The sequence below is a fragment of the Neolamprologus brichardi genome, chromosome 3 (assembly GCF_056152115.1).
Source record: "Neolamprologus brichardi isolate AB-2024 chromosome 3, ASM5615211v1, whole genome shotgun sequence".
Lineage (NCBI taxonomy): Eukaryota > Metazoa > Chordata > Actinopteri > Cichliformes > Cichlidae > Neolamprologus > Neolamprologus brichardi.
Genome location: NC_142106.1, coordinates 20,073,667 through 20,096,013, shown reverse-complemented (window position 1 = coordinate 20,096,013; position 22,347 = coordinate 20,073,667). Strand labels below are relative to the sequence as shown.

At 42.8% G+C, this 22,347-nt stretch overlaps 1 protein-coding gene across 2 annotated transcripts in view; it reads right to left on the bottom strand.

Moving 5' to 3' along the window:
• LOC102781423 (F-box/WD repeat-containing protein 7-like) overlaps window positions 1–22,347 on the bottom strand; it is a 50,758-nt gene continuing 28,411 nt past the window's right edge. Inside the window, exons 1-13 of one of the 2 annotated variants that reach the window (XM_006806092.3) lie at window positions 20,628–20,938; window positions 15,797–15,879; window positions 14,452–14,587; window positions 13,741–13,875; window positions 13,520–13,643; window positions 11,341–11,468; window positions 11,147–11,260; window positions 6,429–6,610; window positions 6,014–6,239; window positions 5,836–5,902; window positions 4,814–4,957; window positions 3,885–4,034; window positions 1–3,057 (exon numbers count right to left, since the gene is read on the bottom strand). In XM_006806092.3, coding sequence (XP_006806155.1) covers window positions 2,924–3,057; window positions 3,885–4,034; window positions 4,814–4,957; window positions 5,836–5,902; window positions 6,014–6,239; window positions 6,429–6,610; window positions 11,147–11,260; window positions 11,341–11,468; window positions 13,520–13,643; window positions 13,741–13,875; window positions 14,452–14,587; window positions 15,797–15,879; window positions 20,628–20,666 — 1,662 coding nt within the window. In that variant the 5' untranslated portion in view covers window positions 20,667–20,938 and the 3' untranslated portion in view covers window positions 1–2,923. Of the gene's footprint in view, window positions 3,058–3,884; window positions 4,035–4,813; window positions 4,958–5,835; window positions 5,903–6,013; window positions 6,240–6,428; window positions 6,611–11,146; window positions 11,261–11,340; window positions 11,469–13,519; window positions 13,644–13,740; window positions 13,876–14,451; window positions 14,588–15,796; window positions 15,880–20,627; window positions 20,939–22,347 lie in introns of those variants that run through there. The other variant, XM_087833575.1, reaches the window with a different exon arrangement.

Sequence of the window (22,347 nt, the reverse complement as noted above, 5' to 3'; positions counted from 1 at the left end):
TTTATAAAACTCATCTTTATTGATTCAGAGTCATCCCTCCATCCACGACAATATTTTCTCTGCTGTGTTCTTATAAAAAGCTGAATATGTACATCCTCTTTGTATTTACATTATTTTACATGATTACATCGTCACAGAGCCTCACACCTGCAAAAAGGTCAACTCTCCTGCCTGAAACGTATCACCTGTTGTCAGGGGAAATGAACAATAGAGCAACTTGCTCGTGGGTTGTTGCCTGGCAACAGCAGCTTATCGGATTAATATCGGCAAAGAGGAATTGTTTTTAATTATTCATCTTATTTTCCTAAATATTTCACAAGCCGAGAAAAACATGCGGAGTGACCCCATGTGCTGCGGCAGGGGGTGGGGAAAAAACACAAATAAAAAAAAGTAATGGAACATATAATGTAGTGCAATGCAAGTTTCTAATGTGAAGTCGTGACGAAAGTACAAACTAATAACAATAAAGTCGATGCACGTGAAAGAGTTTTTGTGCACTTTACATAAACACACAGTCTGAGGAAAGTTTAACAACAAAAACTGTAGCTAACACTAGGCTGCTAAGCATCTCCTCATCAATCAGCTTAGTCCTGCACAAGAAAATGAGAGGGAAAAATTATACAAAATACAGGGTGGAAAAATGTCCTAAAAAAATATACACAAACCACTGATCAGACTTAATGCTGATTATCTGATAAATCATAGAAAGGACATCAAAAGGTGGCTGGAAAACATAATGTGGAGAGCAGACTCAGAGCATAAATGTGGCTCCTTAAAACCTGCTTTGCTTCTCTAATGAGAAACAAAACAGGTTTTATTTTATGTCGGTAATATGACTTAAAGTAAAAGCACATAATTACTTAGGTATAAAAATTTTTATCCATGGAGGCAGAAAATGTTCACCGAGGTCATGCGAAGAGTTCAAGGGTCGTTTTCACCTTTCTCTTCTTTATTTTAAAAACTGTGTTAATGCTAATGTTAGCAGCTATGTGTAAAGGCGGGAGAGGTCCCAGTCATTCAGGTCTTAGAGAGTGGTGTGCGATTCCGTGGCAACTACTGGTCGCTATGGAAAAATGTGTATTCCCAGACTCGTTGGAGAGTAGTTTCTAGCAACTGCCTGTAGTTTGCAAGGAAGGCGTCGCCTTGTCTGCAAACATCACCAACTATGCAGCTGTTAAACTGAGAAGCGCAACACAAACTGGAAACAGAGATAGTTCACCTTCAAAATAAAAGTTGAACCTTTTGAAATGTACGTAGTCAGAAGCAAATTTTCTGTTTTGTGTTGGGGAGCAGTTGGCTAGTGTTTGCAGACAAGTTGGCAACTTCCAAGCGAATTATGGGTGACCACAACAATTTGCTAGCAGCACAGTCACAAGGTGGTGCAGCTCAGCCTTTGTGATCAATTTCACAACAGGTAAGTGGTTCATAACCTCTGCACACCTGAATGAATGACAGGTGTGCAGAAGGAAGAAAAAAGATACACATAATAAAATAGTACCTAGCAGCAGTCAGCAATCACTTAGCAACCGGTAAGGGGAATATGCAATTTCCCCTAGCAACCAGAGGTTTCCATAGTATCAACAACTGCTCTTTAAGCCTGCGTGACCAAAGCCTAAGCTTTTAAAACATTCAAGACACTCTCATTAATACTGAGCAGAAAAAAGGCCTCTCACACACAGAATGAGTTTAACAGCAACAATAACTCCGTACTTACAAAAGCTTGTGTGTGCAGCCCCCACCCCCTCCAGCCCTGACGGCGAGTAAATAACCACAACCCTGAAACTGAAGCCGCTAAATGGAAGTCAGCCACCTTTTGAACTGTTAACTCCTGTGCTTTCCCCACTTTAATACTTCAATGTCTCAACAGAAACAGGCTAATGCCAGAGCTGAGCAGCAGCCGGTGCCACCCCTTTGAAAATGTTTAGGCTTTTGGCAGAAAGTTGTTGCACTACAAGTAAAACTGCGGCATAAATCATTTGGACATGTGCGTCTGCGAGTGATTTAGCGTGCAGTAAACCAGAGTAATCGCCTTTCTCTCTTTAAAAATAATATTTCTGTAAAGCTTGACAAAGTTTCCAGTGTTACAACCATTGCAGATGTGAGGCTCTGCCTGTGGCCAACATGTTTCGAGGGTTTAGTCTTCCCTCTTTTTAATGATGGGAAAAGAAGCTTTAATTCCCGAATTTCACCGTTTCCAACGAATTCCAAGCACCAAGCATGTAACTCTACCGCAGGATCAAAACACGCTGTTTAGAGGCAACAGAGATGAAGAATTTGGCTCAGCTGCTGAGAATAAATGTGAAACAATGTGATGGTTTAAAAAAAAAAAATACTGACTAAATGTGAGGTTTGGTTTATATGCTGTGACATCGCTCATCGCTGTTGCCTCTAAAAGTTGCCCGTGTCTCTCCAGCTGCCAAGATTTGGTACATTTGCATTGGTTAAACAGCATCTTTGACCTCCTTGTTGGTTCAGCAGCAAAACAAACAAACAAACAAACAAACAAAAATTGTTTGCCCTCGTTCTTCCTCTCATTGGATACATTCAACAAATCCAACACTTCTCTTACAATCCGTCCTCTCTGGGCCATTTTGATTGAAATAAATGCACTTGTTTGTCCATTTACATCCATGTTTTTTGTCCTTGTGGATTTATCAGTCACACTGTTTGAATTATCCACACTGGGTTCATCCACCCGTCTCTGCCAGCCAATCAGGGACGAGCTGTAACATTCACATCTATCAGTTTGACTGACGAGAAGAGTCGGATCCAGTCAGGACTTTGGTCAAAAAAGTCAAAGTGTGATGAGTTTCTGTTACTTTTCTTTTAAAAAAAATGAAATAAAATAGCCGACCCCCAAATCCTTTAAAAAAACAAAAACAAAATCTGGGCTTTAACCGCGTTTGATGATGTCACTTCCTCCTCAGTCCGTCTCTTTCTTCTTTTCGTCCAGGTCAAAGTCCAGCACGAGAAGTTTGGTCTCCTCAGTGCCGTTTCTGCTACCGGCGGCGCACACCAGGCGAGTGTCGGACGCTCTGATTCGCCACACGACTCCACCTGGATCAAAGACGTGATTGGTTTAGCCACAGACATGTGATAACAGGTGAGGACATAAATAAAGTTCAGGTACTTATATATTTATTCTTAATATTTAATAACAGAGTCAATACTGCATCTACCTGCACCATTACTGTTCATCTAGTGTCTTTTCTACTGAAATGTGAATGTATTTAATCTGTTTGTTATTCTACATTAAAATGTTGACATTACAAAAAAACCACATAATATATAATTAAGTCAGTTACTAAAAATATCTTCTTTGCATCCTTTTATATGATGATGAAGTTGGAAATTTATTCATTTTTAATTTGTGTCTTTTTTGGACTGGGAAACACGGGTTGCTATAGAAACGTGTACTTTCTGACAAGATTGGGTGAAACTGGTTCCAAAGAGGTATATGAGCTACACCGAACACCACACTGTGACTGATTTAGTTGCTAGCAGACCGCCACGGTAACCTGTAATCTGCATGGAAGGCGCCGCAAACACTCAAACCACTCACCAATCACGAGTGAAATTGTAATTGCAAATGGGATACAGGCTGCTTGCTTACAAATTAAAAGTTGTGCTGTCATGCACGTTTCCAGCTGTGCAGGATTGGAAAAGTGACTGACTGCCTTCAAAGTGAAAGAAACCCCTGTGTTTCCACTTTGTGCATTTTCAAAATTTCACTACAATTCAGTGAATGGCAATCACAGCAGTCTTCAGGCAAAAAAAAGAAAAGAAAAGCAAGCACCACATACCTCTTTGCAAATGAACTGACTCAGTAACAGCCAGAAAAATAAAATTTTCCCTAGCGACCTAATGTGGCGCGAACTCCTCACCTGATCCTCGGCTCTGCAGCGCCACCACGTCTCGCAGCCAAGCTCCGGTCCGCAGGTCCCACAGTTTGACCGTCCCATCGTCAGAGCTGGACAGGACCAAGCCACGACAGAACTGCAGGCACGTCACCGCCGACTGGTGCTTGTTGGGACCTGAAAAGTACGCATCATTACACCGTGACCCTTGACCTCAACCAGTTGTCTTTACACGAGCAGCCTTTCTTCTCAGCGGTATCACTTTATGTATCCTTTCTTATATGAGCGTCCGCATGTGCATCTTGATATAACACCTGATTTCACTGAGTTGTAAATGCTCATACTGAATCATTTCCTCCTTCTTTGGCTCTAAAATATTTACTGCTGAACAGATTTCCAAAAAGAAAAAAAGAGAGAAAATACATGGACATTTACAGTCCCAGAAAATAAAGTTCAATACCGCTGGCAGCGAGTCCAATTTTTCATCCAGTCACCAAAAACCCTTGAAACCACTCACATCCCTTTAGCTGTACTTTCTGGCTAAATCCATGTGCCTCGAATTGCCCGCACATGTGAGCTTAACAGATGAAAAGCAAACGCTGTGAAATCCACAACCATAAAAGACTAAACAGGCCGTCACAGACTTTGCATGAAAGTATCCTCAGAACTCGTAGCAACAAACACCCTGTGGTTTGTTTTATTTCTCACGAGTCTCACCACAGCTCAGGTTCACTTTCTGCCTCAGACCTTAACATGATTATTCCCTTCATCTCAGAGCCTTTACAATGCCCCCTGTTTCCTCACTTCCTCCCAGCGGGTTGCGGACTTTTGAGTCAGCCTGTTTTATTGCCGAGTCAGCGATCTGGCGCAGAAGTTCCACGGCGACCCTCACCTTCAAGCTGCTCTCATTGTTCAATCGGACAGATTCCCTCTAAGGGACGTTACCAGCTTCTCACCTTGCAGCGTGTGGAGACACTGTCCAGTCCGGATGTCCCACACTCGCACCGTGGAGTCGGCATTCCCGGAAACCAGGATGTTGTCTCGCAGCTCCATGCCGCTGGTCAGCGATTGGTGGCCCGTCAGCGTGTGGACACACCCACCTGAACAAGAGACACTCGTTTAGCTTAGACTGGCACCCATGCGTTTCATTTTTATTTGCAAATTTTTATATGATTACAGCAGGTTACCACCAACAGGGGGCGCACTGAGCATCACTGTATTTATTCTGTTTAAATTAGGTAAAAGTGAAAAGAGGCGATTGCAGCAGCTTTCTGTCAAGTCAAGTCAAGTCATCTTTATTTAGATAGCACATTTAAAAGACATCAAGTGTCGGCCAAAGTGCTGAACAGAGGGATAATATAATAAAAGAATTAAAATAGAAAGAAAACATTAAAAAAAAAAAAGAATTGTAAGACATGTAATATCAAAGAGATCCGAAAGCCTTGGAAAATAAGTAGGTCTTGAGATTCGATTTAAAGACTTCCAAGGATGAAGAGAATTTTATGAAGGGGGGGGAGACTATTCCAGAGTCTCGGGGCGGCAATGGAGAAAGCCCTGTCACCTCTAGATTTGAGCTGGGAGCGTGGAACTGATAAAACCATCTGACTGGAGGAGCGCAGAGATCGAGTGGGTAAGTGCAGGCTAAGAAGATCTGAAATGTAACCTGGAGCCAAACCATGGAGGGCTTTAAAAACAAATAATAAAACCTATGCGTGCACCTTCTGCACGCATTATTTGCCACAAACCATTAAAAATAAACCATATTTGTTTTTCTTTCTTCATTTATCACAGAGAAAGAGGCGGTCTGTAATCCAGGCTGCTCGTGTTTCAGTTATGTTCCTATGTGTTATATGTAAAGCAAAAAAAAAAGTATAGTAATAATGATAAACACAGCCTGTCATCCAGAGTTACTGCCCCCTAGTGTCTGAATACAGAAATAAACTAATTAAATAACTCGAGGTGAGTCCGTGAGGTCTACCTGTCTCTGGGTCCCACACTTTGATTGAAGTGTCCAACGAGCCGCTCACCACGAACACGCCGTCAAACTGCAGAGAGGGGTGGGAGAGGTGGAGTCAAAACCAAAACAAGAAGCTCAAAGATGCTAAACCGCCTCATAGAGCTCAGTTTAAAGACTCCTGCTCTGTGTGTGTGTTTACCTGCAGCGAGTACACTCTGTTGGTGTGTCCCTGCAGCGTGTGCAGGCACACCTCTGTCTCGGGGTCCCACACCTTCACCATGTAGTCGTAGCCGCCCGACACCACGCGGCGCCCGTCGTACTGAACGCAGCGCACCGCCGCCAAGTGGCCAGTCAGGACGTGCTCACAGCGGCCAGTCGACACGTCCCACACGCGCAGCGTGGTGTCCCGAGAGCCCGACACCACCCTGAGAAAAAGAGACAGACAGAGAGAGGCATTACATCGCTGCAGTGACAGCCAATCAGGTCAAGGTGAACCAGACGTGTGTGTTTGTATCTCTGTTAAAGCTGCGCTGACCCAGTTCTATGAGTTCATGTGTAGCTTACATTAATGTGTGTGTGTGTGTGTGTAGCACACACAAGAGTGAGTCTGTTACCGGTTGCCGTTGAGATGCATGCAGCGCACGGTGGACGTGTGTCCGTAAAGCGTGTGCACGCACTCGCCGCTTTCGGCGTCCCACACGCGCAGCGTCCGGTCTGTGGAGCCGCTGATCACCGTGGTAGCCGCCATCTGACTGCACCACACCCCACCGCTGTGACCCGTCAACGTCCGCAGACACTGCGGGAGAACAAAAGAGGGATACATGATGATTAAACAGTGTTATGATTGAATTTAAACTTTGCTTTTAATTTAAATGATAAAACACATGAAAACATTCAGACTGAAGACCAGTGATTACAGATGAAGTTCATTTTCACTGCACTTTAAGCTCAAATATCAGAGTTTGCATTTGGAACAGTCGAGGTCGAAGAAAAGCCAACACGTTCTTCCTCCTTCACTTAAGATGAAGGAATAAAGAAATAATCTGGTGCTCTTATCTGGGCCAATGAAAGCTGTTATTCAGGGTTTTTCCTGCTTGGATCAAATTAATTAAACACAATCAAAGCTTGCAGTTTGCACAAACACAGCGAACATTAAAACGTCTCTCTCATTGTTTGCGAACGCGTGTGAGTCAATATTTATTCCACTTTCATGGACAGCCTTGAGAGACAAACGCAGTTTCACCTTGAGGGTGTTGTAGCGATAGTTGCCATGGTAACAGTGGCAAAACTTTGCCTTGGCAACTGTTGCGGACACGGAGGAAGACACTGCGGGCGTCGACACGAGCGCTCGCTGTTACTACACGACTGTCAGCGGCTCGTACGCGGCGGCGCACACGCCTCATCACCCCCGCAGACTAAAACATCGTGAGGGTGTGTGTGTTTTTCTTTCTGCAGGGAACAAAATGACTTCACACACACACACAGGCAGGTCTAGGCGGATGAGCGAGCAGGTGTGGCGGATTAAAGAATGTTTAACCGAAACCAGATGAACGACCTGAGTCTGCGAGTGTTACTGCAGTTTATATAGTACACTCAAAGTATCCCACAATGCCTCACTGTGAGTAATGTACAACCAAGGGTCACTATCCAAGCATTGTATCCCATCATGCATTGTTGCTGGAGTAAGAGGCGCTGGCTGGTTTACAGGACAGAATTTCATGAATGACAGGAATTCTTCAAATCCTGAACGCAAACACACACTGGAGCTTCATCAGAGTGTGTGATTGTGTTCCTGTTATGACACGGGTCAGCAGAGATGAGCTTCCTCTGAAGGGTGACTGGTCTCTCCCTTAGAGGCGGGGTAGAGACTCTTGAAACGAGCCATGGTTAATGTCAAACTGTGGCTCTAGCGCCTGAGCCACAGCCACATGTAGAGCAGCTCATGTGTGAATGTCAGACACAAAGCACTCTGGCGTAGAGAGAAAAACGCCTGTTGCATGGAGAGCTTTGAGTGCTCGGGCAGCGTAGAAAGCGCTGCATAAGAACCAGATCATTTATCATTTATCATTTTCCAAAATGACGTCACATGTGCTGTCGTGAGCCGCCGCAGTCCTGCATGTCTCAAATTTTACAATTTTGTGTGTTTTGATGCTGCAGCTCGGTTAAAGGCGTGAGTGTACCATCGTGTGGGTTTAACTGCAGTTTCAACAATGCACCAGGAGCTCACACATTACACAGACGGACATGCGGCAACAATTTGAAAAAGATGAAACTTTGTGGAAAATACTCAAATTCTCATGATGTGGAGGTTTGTCTGAGTGGCGACACCCGTCGTTCTGCAGAATGCTGCTGCGGCTAACAGCAGTGATAAATGGATGTGACTGTGTGACGTCACCGTGCCACGCAGAGTGTCCCACGCAGCGGGTTTACCGAGGCTTAACTCTTTCCACCTTTGATGCTTACAAGGATTTAGCTTTGTTTCTCTTTTCTGAACTGAGCATTTTCTGTCATACTTCATAACAACAGGTGAGCGTGCTCGCTGCCTACACAGCTGTCCTCGAAAAAAAACAGTCATAGTAGTTTAACGAGCTTAAAAAGATGCGTCACGACTTCTGTAAGTTTTTCAAATTTATGTACAGGTGACAGAACTCATCATTAAGGGTAGAAGGGAGTTGGTCTAATACCATCTTAAGGGGAAAAGAGTTGAGGAGCTCGGTTACTCAGGGGCATCCTCCACACCGACAGGAACCCTGAAGTGGTTCAGGATGGGGTGTGGATGCCTCCTGGGCATCTCGTTAGGAGGACACAAGGGAAAGTATAGCTCTCAGCTGGCTTGGGAACACAGCGTCACCAGAGCAAAGAGGACGGAGGAGGTGAAGGTGAAGGAATCACAACAGTCTGCTAGTGTTTTAAGCCTGGAACATGTTCAGGATTGTTCTTCTGGTATTACTCTCCTTTTCTTAAAGTGGACTTTCCTTATAAAACAAGATGAGCAAACAGTAAAAACACTGAAACCAGGAAAGTCAAGAGCACAAGATTGAAGCAAATTGGTATTACATGAGCCCGGCCTTAGTTTAACTTCAGCTGAAATCTCTTCAGCACAATCAAAGATGTCATCCTGGTCATGGTTACTTTATCTTAAAAGGACCTGCAGGGACCCATAAAACTGTTATTTGGTGTAAAACAACCTCCTCTTGCAGAACATTTTGCAGAGTTAAATTAAGATGATCGGTTGCAGCATGGACGTGCACTTGCAAGCAGACAGCTTCTTGGCTTCTGCAGAGAGGGCTGCACTTTATGTCAACATTACATTATCCTCGTCTTGGTGCAGCGGGTAGACCGAGAATCTGCAACAATGGCAAAAGCTTAGCTGGCTTAAGATGAGTCCGGGCATCTTTTCTCTGAGGACAAAGGAGGGATTTATATTCCAGCAATGTTCCCTGTTTATTTAAGGAGCTTTTCATGGTCTGAAATAAGGTAAACGAGAGCCTGTCACCTTTCTGAATGCACTCTGATTGCATATTGTGTGTTTAACAGTCTGCGGGTGTTAAACAGGAAGGTTTACAAAAACACAAACGCGCCAACAGAAACAGACACTTTCTCTACACCTTTAACACAAATGTGAGTATTCAAACAGAGATGCCTCGGGTGGTGTATGTCTGTGTGTGTGTGTGTGTGTCTGTGTACACAAATAGCTTCCCAGCGACACACCCCGACTGACACGACTGTTCCGCCTGTGTTTAGTCCGTTTAGCCACTCTGAGCTTCTCACTGTCCTATTAGGTCACGCTGGCCTACATATTAAAATCTTATTCAGGTCAAATCTGAAGCTGAGTGCAGCTCGCACGCAGGAGAGTCCCATTATTTCATGATAATGTCTTTTACTGACAATTCTCAAGGTCACCTTGATTAAACACTTGATAGCTTCAAATTTAAACCCAAACATATTTGAGCTCCGATTCTTTGAAATCGGACCTTGAAATGTGGTAAACATATGTTTGACTTCCAGACGATTAAGCCCAGACTGACAGTTTCCTCTCGTCGCACCCCGATGTTCACATTTCCAGGCTGAAGTGAAATTTGTCCATGAACTCGAGCACCTGTTGTGGACTCGAAAGTCCTTCTAAAAGCAAATCTAGCAACTCAGCAGCCATTCTGGATCAAATCCAGGGAGTTACTCATTGCTTTAATTGCTCTGTGTTTCTTCCTCTGTATGAAAACGTGTGAATGAGCGCCCGCTTGCTAACTGATCTACAGGTAACTCACTTCCTCCTGATGACAGCCTCCTACACAAATACCTGCCCAGGACAAAAGATTCACTCATTCATCTTTCGCTCAACCAGCCACACCTGCATCTACCTGCAGCTCTTCCATGTGCTTTGCTCACCAGTCTGAAGGTGTTCGTAGGAGCGTTTCACTCTTTAGTCTGAACTGGTTTCACATGTTTATGTCAGACACAAAAGCACTCCACATCACTCTCCTCACATCCTGCAGAGCAGGGATGTCACATTATAGTGTTTCTGTTAGTTTTTACTCATTAAAGATAAACATCGCCTTCCTGTATTCCCCTGATGGAGGTGCAGACACACCGAGTTGGCTCCTGAAGCAAAACTCTTCATTTCTCGTCCCAGTTCAATTATCGGTCCAAATCACACCACTCTGACTCCAAAGAAGGAAACATTGAGATCTGATAATGGTGTGCAACAGTGATTATTTCTGCATGGGCAGACACCACCCTCACTGACCTCTGATGCACATCCAATCATTTTGTTGTTTAAGGGGGATTGAAACAGTTTCAGGTCAGACAACAGCTTCACAGGTTACTTCTAGCACACGTGTTTCAGGGTATGAAGATATAAATCCTTGGTTTTGCTCGATGAATTTGGGCTTATTTAGATCAACTTTACAGAAGATTTCATGGCAGTTTCTTAATCTTAATTTTGTCAAAGTCTATATGGTTTGTTCATTTTTAGGTTGGTGGTAAATCATTTATCTGATAGGCTTTATTGTGAAGTACTACAAAATAAAAGTCATATTTGTACCAAATTTGACTTGCGAAAATAAAAGCCTCACTTTTTTTAGCGAAACAGCTCCTGCAGAGTAAAAGGAGCTGCAGAAATATTCACACTGTATGTACTTTAATATGTGGATTTCATAATAAAAGCATCGCTTCTAGAAATTTCACAATGTTCCAAAATAAAAGCGCACACTTTGTTTGCTAGGCGACACAAACAATCACACACACACACGCAACGCATGTGATCGTGTGGTTGAAGCAAAAGAAAACAATCATTTCCATAATCGATACGTCCGTCCATGCTGTTGCGTCCTACCTTGCCGGTGATGGCGGACCACACTTTGAGCGTGTTGTCGTCTGAGCCGCTGACAATCAGGTCGCCGCTGAACTGCAGGCACGTGATCACATGATCATCGTGGCCTTTTAACACCTGCAAAGACATTTAAAGACAATCAGTTCACATTTACATCTCAGACCGATGCTGCTGAACCGAGGCGGTGTGTGCGTTACCATGGGTTCCCGTGTGTCCCCCTTCCTCCAGTTGGTCTCTATGCGATGTTGTCTAATGTAGGTCGATTTCCACTCACTGACTGCAGCACTTGATCGCCTGCGACGAGACGACGCGCACTCTGATATACCTGTAGAGGGGAGGGGGTAAAAGAAGAGGATACATTTAAAAAATGGGGCGCTCAGTCTCACCCGTCTCCTCACAGATGCGCATATTAATTAAAAAATCCTACGTCGCCTCTTTTTCAAGTTATCACATTCACTAACTCAGGTGTTCATGTCGCCCACCTGCATGACGCAGGGATGAAAATACCCCATCAACCTGTTTTTATTTGTTGTTGCTACACCTTTTTGGGAGGAAAATAGGAAATCTGATGAGCAGATTTAAATAAAGATTATAAGACAAAAACAGATTTCTAATGAACTTCAGAGTCAATATTTGGGGAGGCCAGTCCATGACCGATGATGCTTCATTGTGTTTTTTTCTATCCAGGAATGTTTTTACTGCGAGATTACGTTTCATCACCATACCTGAGGTTCACCATAGTGTAGTGGAATAGCATCTACTGTGACTTTACTAAAGTAGACCTACTTTAAGCCAACATTCATTAGTATGTAAGATGAGTGTGGTTAATGAAGGTTAGCTGCATTTATATTCTTGCTGAGTTCTTGCTAACGTCGACACCGATCCCGGCGGTACGGCAGGGGAGTCGATAATTAGCCTTATTTGTGAAGCTGGTGAGCTGCAGTCAGCATCGGCTTCATTAGTATGGCTGTGGTGTGGCGCTAACGTTAGGTAGCCTCATTGGTATGGCTGCTGAGCGCAGGCAGTGAATCTCGGCTGACTGGCAGAATTCCCAGACACACACACGCACACACACACACGCACACAGCCACTGCATTGCGCTGAATGAAGGTGCAGTGACTGTGTGTGGCTGTATTTGCATGTTTCACTCAGGTTAGAAAGCACCATACATCCAGCAAGTTCCCGTCTCTCTATTTGTATTCTGGTTTCCATATTCCCCTGTGAAAACAGTGGAAAAACACCTGCAGCCTTCAGGTGCGACCTGATAAAACTCACACTCGCAACAGAAAACAGAAGGAAATTAATATAACAATGGGCTGCTGTCCTGGGCTTTTAAATGTAATTACCACCCTCAACCTCAAAATAAACTGCAATCTACTTCATTTTGCCTTTGATTGAATCATTTAAATATTGAGGTGCCTTTTCTGCATTTTTTTAAATTGGATTTGCTAAAGCTGCTGAGGTCCTCTCATGGTCAAACTTCCAATCATTTTTTTATGATTTAATTATAGCTGAGATGATCATCTCGCCAAGGAACATTAACTGCTTCGTTAACCAAGCAGATAATACACGTTTATCTAATGCAGTTTGTTCATTTTTTAAATAAACCACAGTAAAGTGAATATCTCTGGATCACAGACCACACAGACTAACACACAAATCAATAAACTGTAGAAGTTTTTTTAGAACAAAAAAGTGGAAAATATTAGTAGTTAATGTATGCAGTATGTATTATTATTGTAGGCTCCACCTTACTATATAAAGTGCCTTAAGGTGACTGTTGTTGTGATTTGGCGCTGTGTAAATAAAACTGAAATGAAAAGAATAATGAAAATAATTCTTCATTAAACCTCAAAATTTATCATATTGTTTCAACCTAAAAAGGAAAACTTACTTCCACAGCCTTAAACAAACACTGAGTGCAATTTATTATAAATCTGTTGAATATAAACGAATCTACAATTCTTAACGTTTCCAAATTTCACACTGATGATATTCCAACATTCATGATCTTCAGTATTTTCATTTTATGTTACGTTTTCTATGAAGAATGTTGCATTGTGCATTACATTGTAACAAGCAATGTTACAACATAGCATAATGGCTACATTTAACATAAACGTCTTACATGTAAGACGTTTATGTTAAATGTAGCCGAATATAATTCCTGTAAGCTCAGGTTTCATCAATAAAACAATGACTTGTGAAGTGAATACAGAAGTGTTTCTTCTTTTTTTTTCTCAAAATGACCTTTGGTTGCAGAAAAGACTTCAGATTATAAAAGTGTATTAAAAAAAAAAAGGTTTCTCTTAGTCTCTTAAGGGCTCAATCGTAAGTTTTAAGTCTTAATGAATAAAACGTGACGATCGTCATTACCTTCCTCGCGGCATTTCTCCCTCCACAGCAGGTTGTCTTCAGCCAGGGTCCTCCAGTTCCTGCAGGTCTGAGCGGCCTGCAGCAGGTCTCTGGGAGCCAGGAAGGTGAGCACGTACAGGGCTAGCTGCAAACACGGTGATAAAACACAATATTTGAAGCGCACTGCTCATCAACGGGGCCACATTTCTCAGACAGCAGAGCGGACTGCTTTTGTGCTGTACCTCTTTGGGCAGAAGTGATATAAAGTCTCTCTGGAACTGAGGCTCAATGACCTGCATCATGTGCTTCACCTGGCTGGTCTCACACCTGTCGATCAGCTCGTCCAGAGCCAGCAGCCGCTCAGGGCCGCTCCACATCTGTGTGAAAAGGCAGCGAGGGGAAACATTAGCACAGGATGAAGAGACAAAGATTTACATTTACTGTTGCCACTAAAGTGCCTCCATATAAAGTGTTAACATTTTTGTACCGCTTTGTTTTCCTGTATAATTTACTTATTATTTTATATTGTTATATTTCTCCTCTTCTATGTGCATTTCAGGGTGTGTCATCCTTTACTTTTTGTTTTTATTCCCTTATCTCTAAACTGGTTTGAACGGTCTCTCCAAAGAGATCATGTTTTTTTCCCTCCATTTAAATGTCTCCCATCGCTTTGTGTGTCTGTACTTGTATGTTTTTTTAGTTACATAAGAACAGCTTAAGGGCAGCACCACTCTGCTACTGTGTTTGTGTAGCGAGCGGAAGATACACCACACTTTACTAAAAATCAAGAAAAGCTGCAGTTTAGCTGCTGTCCTTGAAAAACCAGGACCAGTGTCTCTCTGCTCGGATGTGCAAATAAGCTGTGCACTGAAATTTTGCTAATTAAAAGTTCTTTGTTGGATTTTGTGTAAATATAATCTCTGGATTATCTGAGAGAACATGTGTGTGCTGACCTGGAAGGTGTGGAGCCAGTCCTGCAGGCCGGAGGGTGGCGGACCAGAGGTGACGCGTCGTCGCTGAGCTGAATGCCCGTTAGCCAGTCGTAGGTCACCGAATGTGGTGGGCGTGGCCTGAACCAGACTGGATGGACTGCAGAGAGATGCAGGAGCAGTATGTGACTGTTTACCATCGTAAACCCATAAAACATCCATCCATGCATGCAGGAGTCTGTTACACCTTTCTTTCATCCTTTTGGTTTATGCTCTGAACGGGTAAAGCTGATCTAATTTAACCATTTAACATTCTAATTAAATCACCAATTTGTTATTAAAATTCAATACAAATGATTCCTGGATCAAATCCACTGTGGCTGCTATATTCATAAATGTTAGGAGAGCGATGACTTAAACTTCTCTGGACACTGTGTCACAAAATCTGCATGGACAGAATCACCAATCAAAACCAACACAGGGAAGATAGACGCCAGTCAGAGTGTCGGGTCTAGTCGACGGGGTGTTTCTGAATGTAAACCCTGTCTTGCTGGTTCGTCTCTGCTGCAGGATGTCTGCAGGTGCAGATGAGAGCAACTAAAAGCCCGGGGGAGCAATGGAGAACTGAGTTGGCAGCCAACTGTTGCACGCTGCCAAAAGCAGAATGGATAGGAGACGCCGAGCTATCAGTGTGATACAGGAAGCCCAAGGCAACCAATAATCATTCCCCAGGTTCACCTACACAAACCTTGTGAGTTTGGTTTGCTTCAAGTAGATTTTGTCTTTTCGTCATGTTTGCTAGAGCTGAGCTAAAAACCAAGTAGGTGTGGGCTTTTGGGAAGGGGCAAAAATGCACAAAAGCAGCTTTGTAGCAAAAAAGAATGCACAAAAAATAAATAGAAGAAAAAAACTCTTTGAATTTTGTGTTGCTGTGGGCTGCTGTTTTAAGGGGCATCCACACAGCATCACATGCTATCAGTGATTTGGCAATTAAAATAACTATATTGGGCAATGTGCAGCAGCAGGCAAATAATAATAGTAATAATGTAAGATGGGTGTGTTACGAGTCCAACTCATTAAAACCTTGAAGGAGCAACTGAAGCGACGGGTGCTGGGTGTAAACCAGACGGATGATTAACATTTATGGAGGTTCAGTTACATCGACGACCAGTTTTAAATGTGGTGTTTGTTTGCATGTGAAACTAGCTCCAGCCTGGGTGCCATTTTGGTGCAAAGCAGGTAAATCAGTGACAGGATCTTTGTTCACTTCATGTTATTAGAGCACATTAGCATGTTGTTCCAAGTATTCCTAGTTTAGTTCAACAGTTTTGTGAAATTCGTTCTGACGGTAAGAAATCAAATGTGGTACCTGAGGTATCCGTTGCCTTTGCAGTGCTTCTTCCCCGAAGGGAACGGCCGGCCGTCTGGACCATGGTCCAACTTCCTCTTCATCTGATGACAGATAAAAAGAGAAACCATCACAGACTGTAACCCTCCCGTTTTGGAACAACAACAGAGCCAAAAGGAGCTTTGTAGGCCTAACTAATTGGATTTACCAACCGAGCTCCCAAAGCCCCACTTTGCTGCACGCTGGTGATTTGATTATTTGCAAATACCATAAAATAAGTCTGTTAGATCATTACCTGATCCGTCTGATCAGGTAATGGTGGGGTTGCACGTCATAAAGAATAAAGACTCTCCATGTGAAAAACCATTTTAAAAAGCTTTAACTTCTCCACAAACCACTTCAAACGCCACAGGAGCTCTGGCTGCAATAGCAGTTTTTACCCAAGGGCCAAAAAAACTGGTTAATCTGACCGTATCCTTCCTCAACGGAAATCAGCTAAAATAAACACGCGCAGCTAGAAGTTTAGCATCAGCACAGAAAAACAAAAGCAGAAGACATTTCGATTGTATATGTGCCTAAAGCATGGGACGAGGACTAATGACTTCAAATCTGCACAGACAAAACAAACCACACAAAGACCATTTCCAACAACTGGAAAAGATCAGGGCACACTGAGGACTACTGCGGCTGGCTATGGATTTTATTTCCACTTGATTAAAGAGGCTGATGGATACGACTTCCACAGTAAAAAGTAAGACTCAGACTAAATAAGTCAGACAACAAACTGGAGCTCTAGAGATGGTAACACAACAAATACCAAACTAACAGCTGGTCTTATACTAAAACAAATATTGACAAGACATATGTTCTATATATGACGTAAAGCCCATTATTTACTGTCTATCACAAAGCTAACACAGGGACAGACAACCATTCACACTCACATCTACAGTCACTTGCTCAGCGGGTTCAAACCCATGACCTTACAGGCAACACTATGCTGCCCAGCATGGTCATGGCATATTTCAGCAAATGTGTCATGTTTTGTTTATTTTTTTAATTTAGCTCTTCAGTGTGTGACTGTTCACTTACTGTATCTAACTTAGTTTGGCATTTGGGGGAAAACGTTGGCCTTCCTCGGTCTACGTGGTCTAATCATTCGCAATGCCCCAATTATCTTCACAATCATCTCCACAGTATTAATGTGAGCCAGCCTAATTCATATTAGCCTGCAACCAGTGTCTGCACTCATGATGCCAGCGCAGTAAGAGCTAGAGGAGTTCCCACGGATGTTTGTGGGTTTCTGGGTTGACCCTGCGGTCAGAAAGACGACCAAACGGCTGGAGCCGAGTCCACATCATCAAAGAGCTGCAGATAAACCCGAGGCCGTCTTTTGAACCGCAGAGATGCTGGAAACACCTACGCCGCCAACTTAGACAAAGCGAGGTCTGAATCAGCCCTCTCCATCTCTCGCTCGCTCTTCTCTGAGCGTCTCTCGCTGTGAATGAACGCAGGAATGCAGAAAATCAGAGGAATGTCGGCGGTGCAGCGCCGCTCCAAAATAGCCTCCAACACACACACATGCAGGGGATAGCATCTGTGTGTGTTCAAAATTAAACATGAGCAAGAAGCACCTGTAAATATTTCAGATTGTAGATTATCAGAGGGCGTTCTTCACTCCCTAACATAAACTTATAATCTGCTCTCCATTTTCAGACTCTGTGTCGCTGGATTTTAATAACAGATGCTGCGTCTGTGTGGATTTGATTAAGCCGGAAAAAATAAATAAATAAAATAAAAAGGAAAAAACTTGACCTTGGGGGGCTGGAAAACTGAAGAATGTGTTTACAGTTAAAACCAGACGACTTTGGCTTTCGGGTGGGTGGCAGAGAGGAGGGACACATCTCTGCTTCAGCAGCAAAAATGTCCCAATCAAGCTAAACTGCATACTGGGACTTTTTGGAGGGTTAGTATCTCTGCAGCTTCACCTTAAATCAAGTTTATAATAATGAGAAGAGGATACGCCATGGCCTTACATCGACCTAGGTGCAATTTTGCCGGGATTTAATGTGAAGTCTCCCTCCATAATCTGTGTTTTTACAACATAGCGAAGGAGCTAACGTCCATTTGAAGCTCCAAACGCAAACAAACACTAGTTATTAAAGTTTTATGTGACTTTAAGTAGATTTCTGCCTCCACAAATTGCAGTTTTGCAGCAGCTGCTGTCTCTAAGGTGCATCTTTTATTCATATTTTCAAAGTGCAGCGAGGTGAAGGATTCAATTTAAATAGAGTTGAATTCGTTTGTATTAGATTTTGCAGGTTTCCTGCAGCTTTTTCGAGCTCAGTCCTTCTATTTATGCAGCCGTGTTACAGATAAAACTGTCAATTTAAAGGAGCATTGTATCTTTTCTTCTTTGAAACATCTTTTTAACTTAAAAATAATCACACGGCCATTAAGGAGACAAAAAACAATCCTGTGTTTAATTGATCGTCATGGATACTGATCGTTTTAAACACCATTTTAAACGTGAACTGTGAAAAAATGGATTTCTAAGCTTTCAATCCTTCAGTTTGAAGCTGTGACGATAAATGAGCATTTGATGTAGAAGTCACGTATCCGTTTAATCAATTACTTTGTTTTGTTTTCCACTCCCGGATGGAGGCAAATAACCGTTTTTAACTTTCTGCTGCTGTGGTTTGAAGCCAACAAGACAAATTAGCATTAGAAATGAAAGTCTTGTATCCTCTTAATTCAGGTTAATAGATATTATCTGCTTCATAAAAAGCTTCATCGGTCTGGAACACAAAGTTTACATGGTAGCGTTGGGATCAATATAAATATTTACATAAAATATAAACAGTTTCTAACTGTTGCTGTTTGCAGATTAAAGGATAAACAGGTAGACACTATAGATTAGTTTGAGTTGGCATTTTAGCTCATGTCCAGTGTTTTGTCAAACACTTTCAAGGTTTTAATCGTGTAGTCTTAACCAAGCACTTAACTACTAAGTACTAAAGTGAAGCTTGACTGAAATGAATTTTGACCTGTATTAAACCTCACACGCTGACCCAGCTGCTCAGTAGAAAGACTTCATTCATTTGTGTTTTCAGAGAAGAAGCAGTGTCAGTTTCTAAGGCTTCATTCCTGTGGTCTGTAACAGAAGATGTGACTGACCATTACACACTCAGCGTTAGCTTGATTTCAATGTGAATTCTGGTGTTTTATACAGACTGAACCTAACAATCTGTCTTTTGAGGAGGTTTAGTGATACAGTTTCCTTTAAATTTTAATATTGACCTGATTTTATTGTCATTTGGATCCTCACCTTGGTCCTGACTGGAGTTGATTTCATGTGTTTTTCTCTCGTATCTGACCACAGATATGGCAGAATACTGACACTGACATGCCTGTGCAGTGAAAGGCTCCACCTTTGTTTGTTTTCACAGTGTCGGGAGAAAGAAAAGTTACTGTCAAGGTTTCATTCCTGTGGCTCGCAGCACCAACAACGAGTACAGACTTTTTTTTTTCTCGTTTAACCAGCGTATATGAGGCAAACAAAGCAGAGTGATGGTATTTAAAGGTTTGTGGAAGAAAGAAAGAGCCAATTTTGAGAAATTTAAGCCAAACAAAGCAAATTATATCAGCTACTGTCAGCCTTCCTTATTTTTCAGGGGGGAAAAAAGTTTGCAAGGCGTCATTCTATGAAGTTCTCTCTGCAATCGTATGTTTTTCACCTTTATGAAATCACATTTGACCTGTAAAATTGCAATTTTACCACGTGCAGAGTAAAGTGCCCTGAATTTAATTGTGCCTCAGAGTACAGGGAGGAAGAAATGTCACTTTTCAGGGCTTACCCAGCATTTATGAGCCAAATAGCACAGCTGCTAGAGATTATCACAGCTGTACTGTAAAATATCCCAGATTTACAAAGGGCAGGAGGTGTCAGGTTTTTACGTTTTCATCTTGCAGTTTGAGGTTAATTTGATTTAAAGTACTTTTTCAACCTTTATTAAACCCCACCAGCCTAAAATGGTGGCGTTTGCATGGTTGCACAGTGGACTAAACCACCTTTTGTCTGCATTTCACAGTGCAGGGAGGAAAAATGTCACCTTCATAAGGTTTTGTGCCTGAAAGAGGAACAAACATAGATATTGACGTTAGGGCCGACTAAAAAAAATGTAACTCAAGTCTCACCTGCCAAAAAGGGTCTATTTACATGACAGTACAGTGAAATACACTCCTGTATTTATGTTAAATATGAACAATATGACTTTTGTGGGTTTAGGCAGAAACATCTAAGCCAAACAACACAGATCACAGCAGCTGTGCTGCAAAACATCACTCATTTCAAGGAGCACAAGTCACTTTGTGAAGGTTTAATAAACCATATGGGACCAACACTGAGGAGTTTACCGTGGAGCGCACCTCCTCCACCTGCATTTTCACAGGGCAGGGAGGGAAAATGTTAATTATTATCGAGGTTTGTAGCTATAAATCATGAAATAAATATTAGACACTGAAGTTCAGAATCTAAAGAATTTAAATAAGATTTTTAGATTTTATGTCACCGTTTACAGGTTACACCCGCGGCTGAGCAGTAAAATCTATCACCAATAATCAATCACAGAGAGGGTGACACGGGGAGGAGAGGGAGGACACGGATGAGGTGCCCCCCCTCTCTGGTTCCGCAGTGGTCCACGCTCGCACGCGCACACGCACGCGCCCCCGAAGCATTTCGCTGTCAGTGAGAGAAACGCCTTGTCATGCCGGCGCACGAGCCTGACAACCTTCAACATCTGCACCACAACCGCCCTTATCGATCCGCCGCTCGTCTCTAATCGATACTCACTTTGTAGAAGATGAGCTTCAAGGTGCCGTAGAAACCCATGGCTGCCCCCTCCGGTAGGTACGAGCCTCCCGGAGCCCCGAGGGGTGGAAAAAATATATATTACAAAGTTCAAATGAATGAATCCGGAAATAAAATGTGGGAAAATAAAAATAAAGAGGGATATCCGAGAATGGGCGTGACGTCACACATCCATGGGGCGCTAATCGATGAGTTTGAGAGGAGCCGCCGAGCTGCTGCTGCTGCTTCAGGATCCACACGCTGACTGACTCCCTCTCTGCGCTCCGGCTCTATGCGGCTCGACCTCCACGGGAACACGCAGGGACATGCCTCTCCGTGCCTCGTGAGAGGGAGGGTGGAGCCTCTGTGCGTGTCCGTGTGTGTGTGAGAGAGTGTGTGCGTGTCCAATGCACGGTAATTATCGTCGTTGTAACCTTAATTACCACGAAAACACTCGAGTTTGAGTCCAAAGCGTTTAGAGGAAACAAGCAGCTGCTTTTAATGACCGCAGACACACATCAAAGGTTCCGAACAGGAGGAAAGACAGAATTAAATGATTAAAATATCTCACCGGCCACTTCGTTAGGTACACACTGCAACAGTTACACACCCTTAATATCACATCCTCTGCAGAGACACCTCAGTGTCAAACACACACATGTAATTTAGTGTAACAGTGTAATATACTGGGATATTTATAATGAATTTGATTTATATCATTATAGTATTTAATTTAGTTACTGCTCTTACTGTCTTGGACCAAATGTGACCACATCATTTCCTCTGGGATTAATAAACTAGTTTTATTGTCATACACCTGTTAACCTGCTCATTAATGCACATATCTAACCTGCCAATCACATAGCAGCACTCAGTGCATTGAGGCATGCGGTTGAGATGACCTGCCCACGTTCAAACGTAGGATTAGACTGAGCGAGACGGGTGTATTTCAGAAGCTGCAGATCTGCTGGGATTTTCCCGCACGACCATCTCTACGGTTTCAATGATGTCAGAGGTCAGAGGGGAATGGCCAGAGTGCTTCACGCTGGCAGGAAGGCAGCAGTAACTCAAATAACCGCTCACCACCAAGGTATGCAGAAAAGCATCTCTGAATGCACAACACAATAGGCCTTAAAGCAGCAGAATAGCACAACACGCACCACTCCTGTCACCTAAGGACACAAAGCCAAGGCTACAATTCACAAAGGATCACCACAATGAAAAATAAAAAGAATGAAGGAAAAAATGTTGCCCGGCCTGTTTGCTGCTGTGACAGGCTACGTCCACACAGACACAGCTATTTTGGTAAATGCAACTTTTTCTATGAGTTTTGGCCTTTTGTCCACACATAGACAGCACTGTGCAGCATGGAAAACAGAGCACTGGAAAGACTCCTTTTGAAAACATAGTTTCCATTTCTATGTATCAAAAAGAAGGACAATGGTGATTTTGTCTCACAGCGCCAAATATGTGAACCTTTATCGCCTTCTTCAACGGTGCACCTTGTTATTGTTTGTGGGCTGTTGATTGGTCATTTCCTCAGTGGTTAAGGCTACATGACCTTTTTTTGACTGAGTTTTTTGTCCAAAACAAAAACAAAATAAATCCAGGAATGCTATACTAGCAACGTGTACCTAATGAAGTGGCACGAGCATATTAGCAAATTAGATGTTTAATAGGTCAGGCCAGTAAATTACTGGCTCATTTAAAATAACACTTCAAA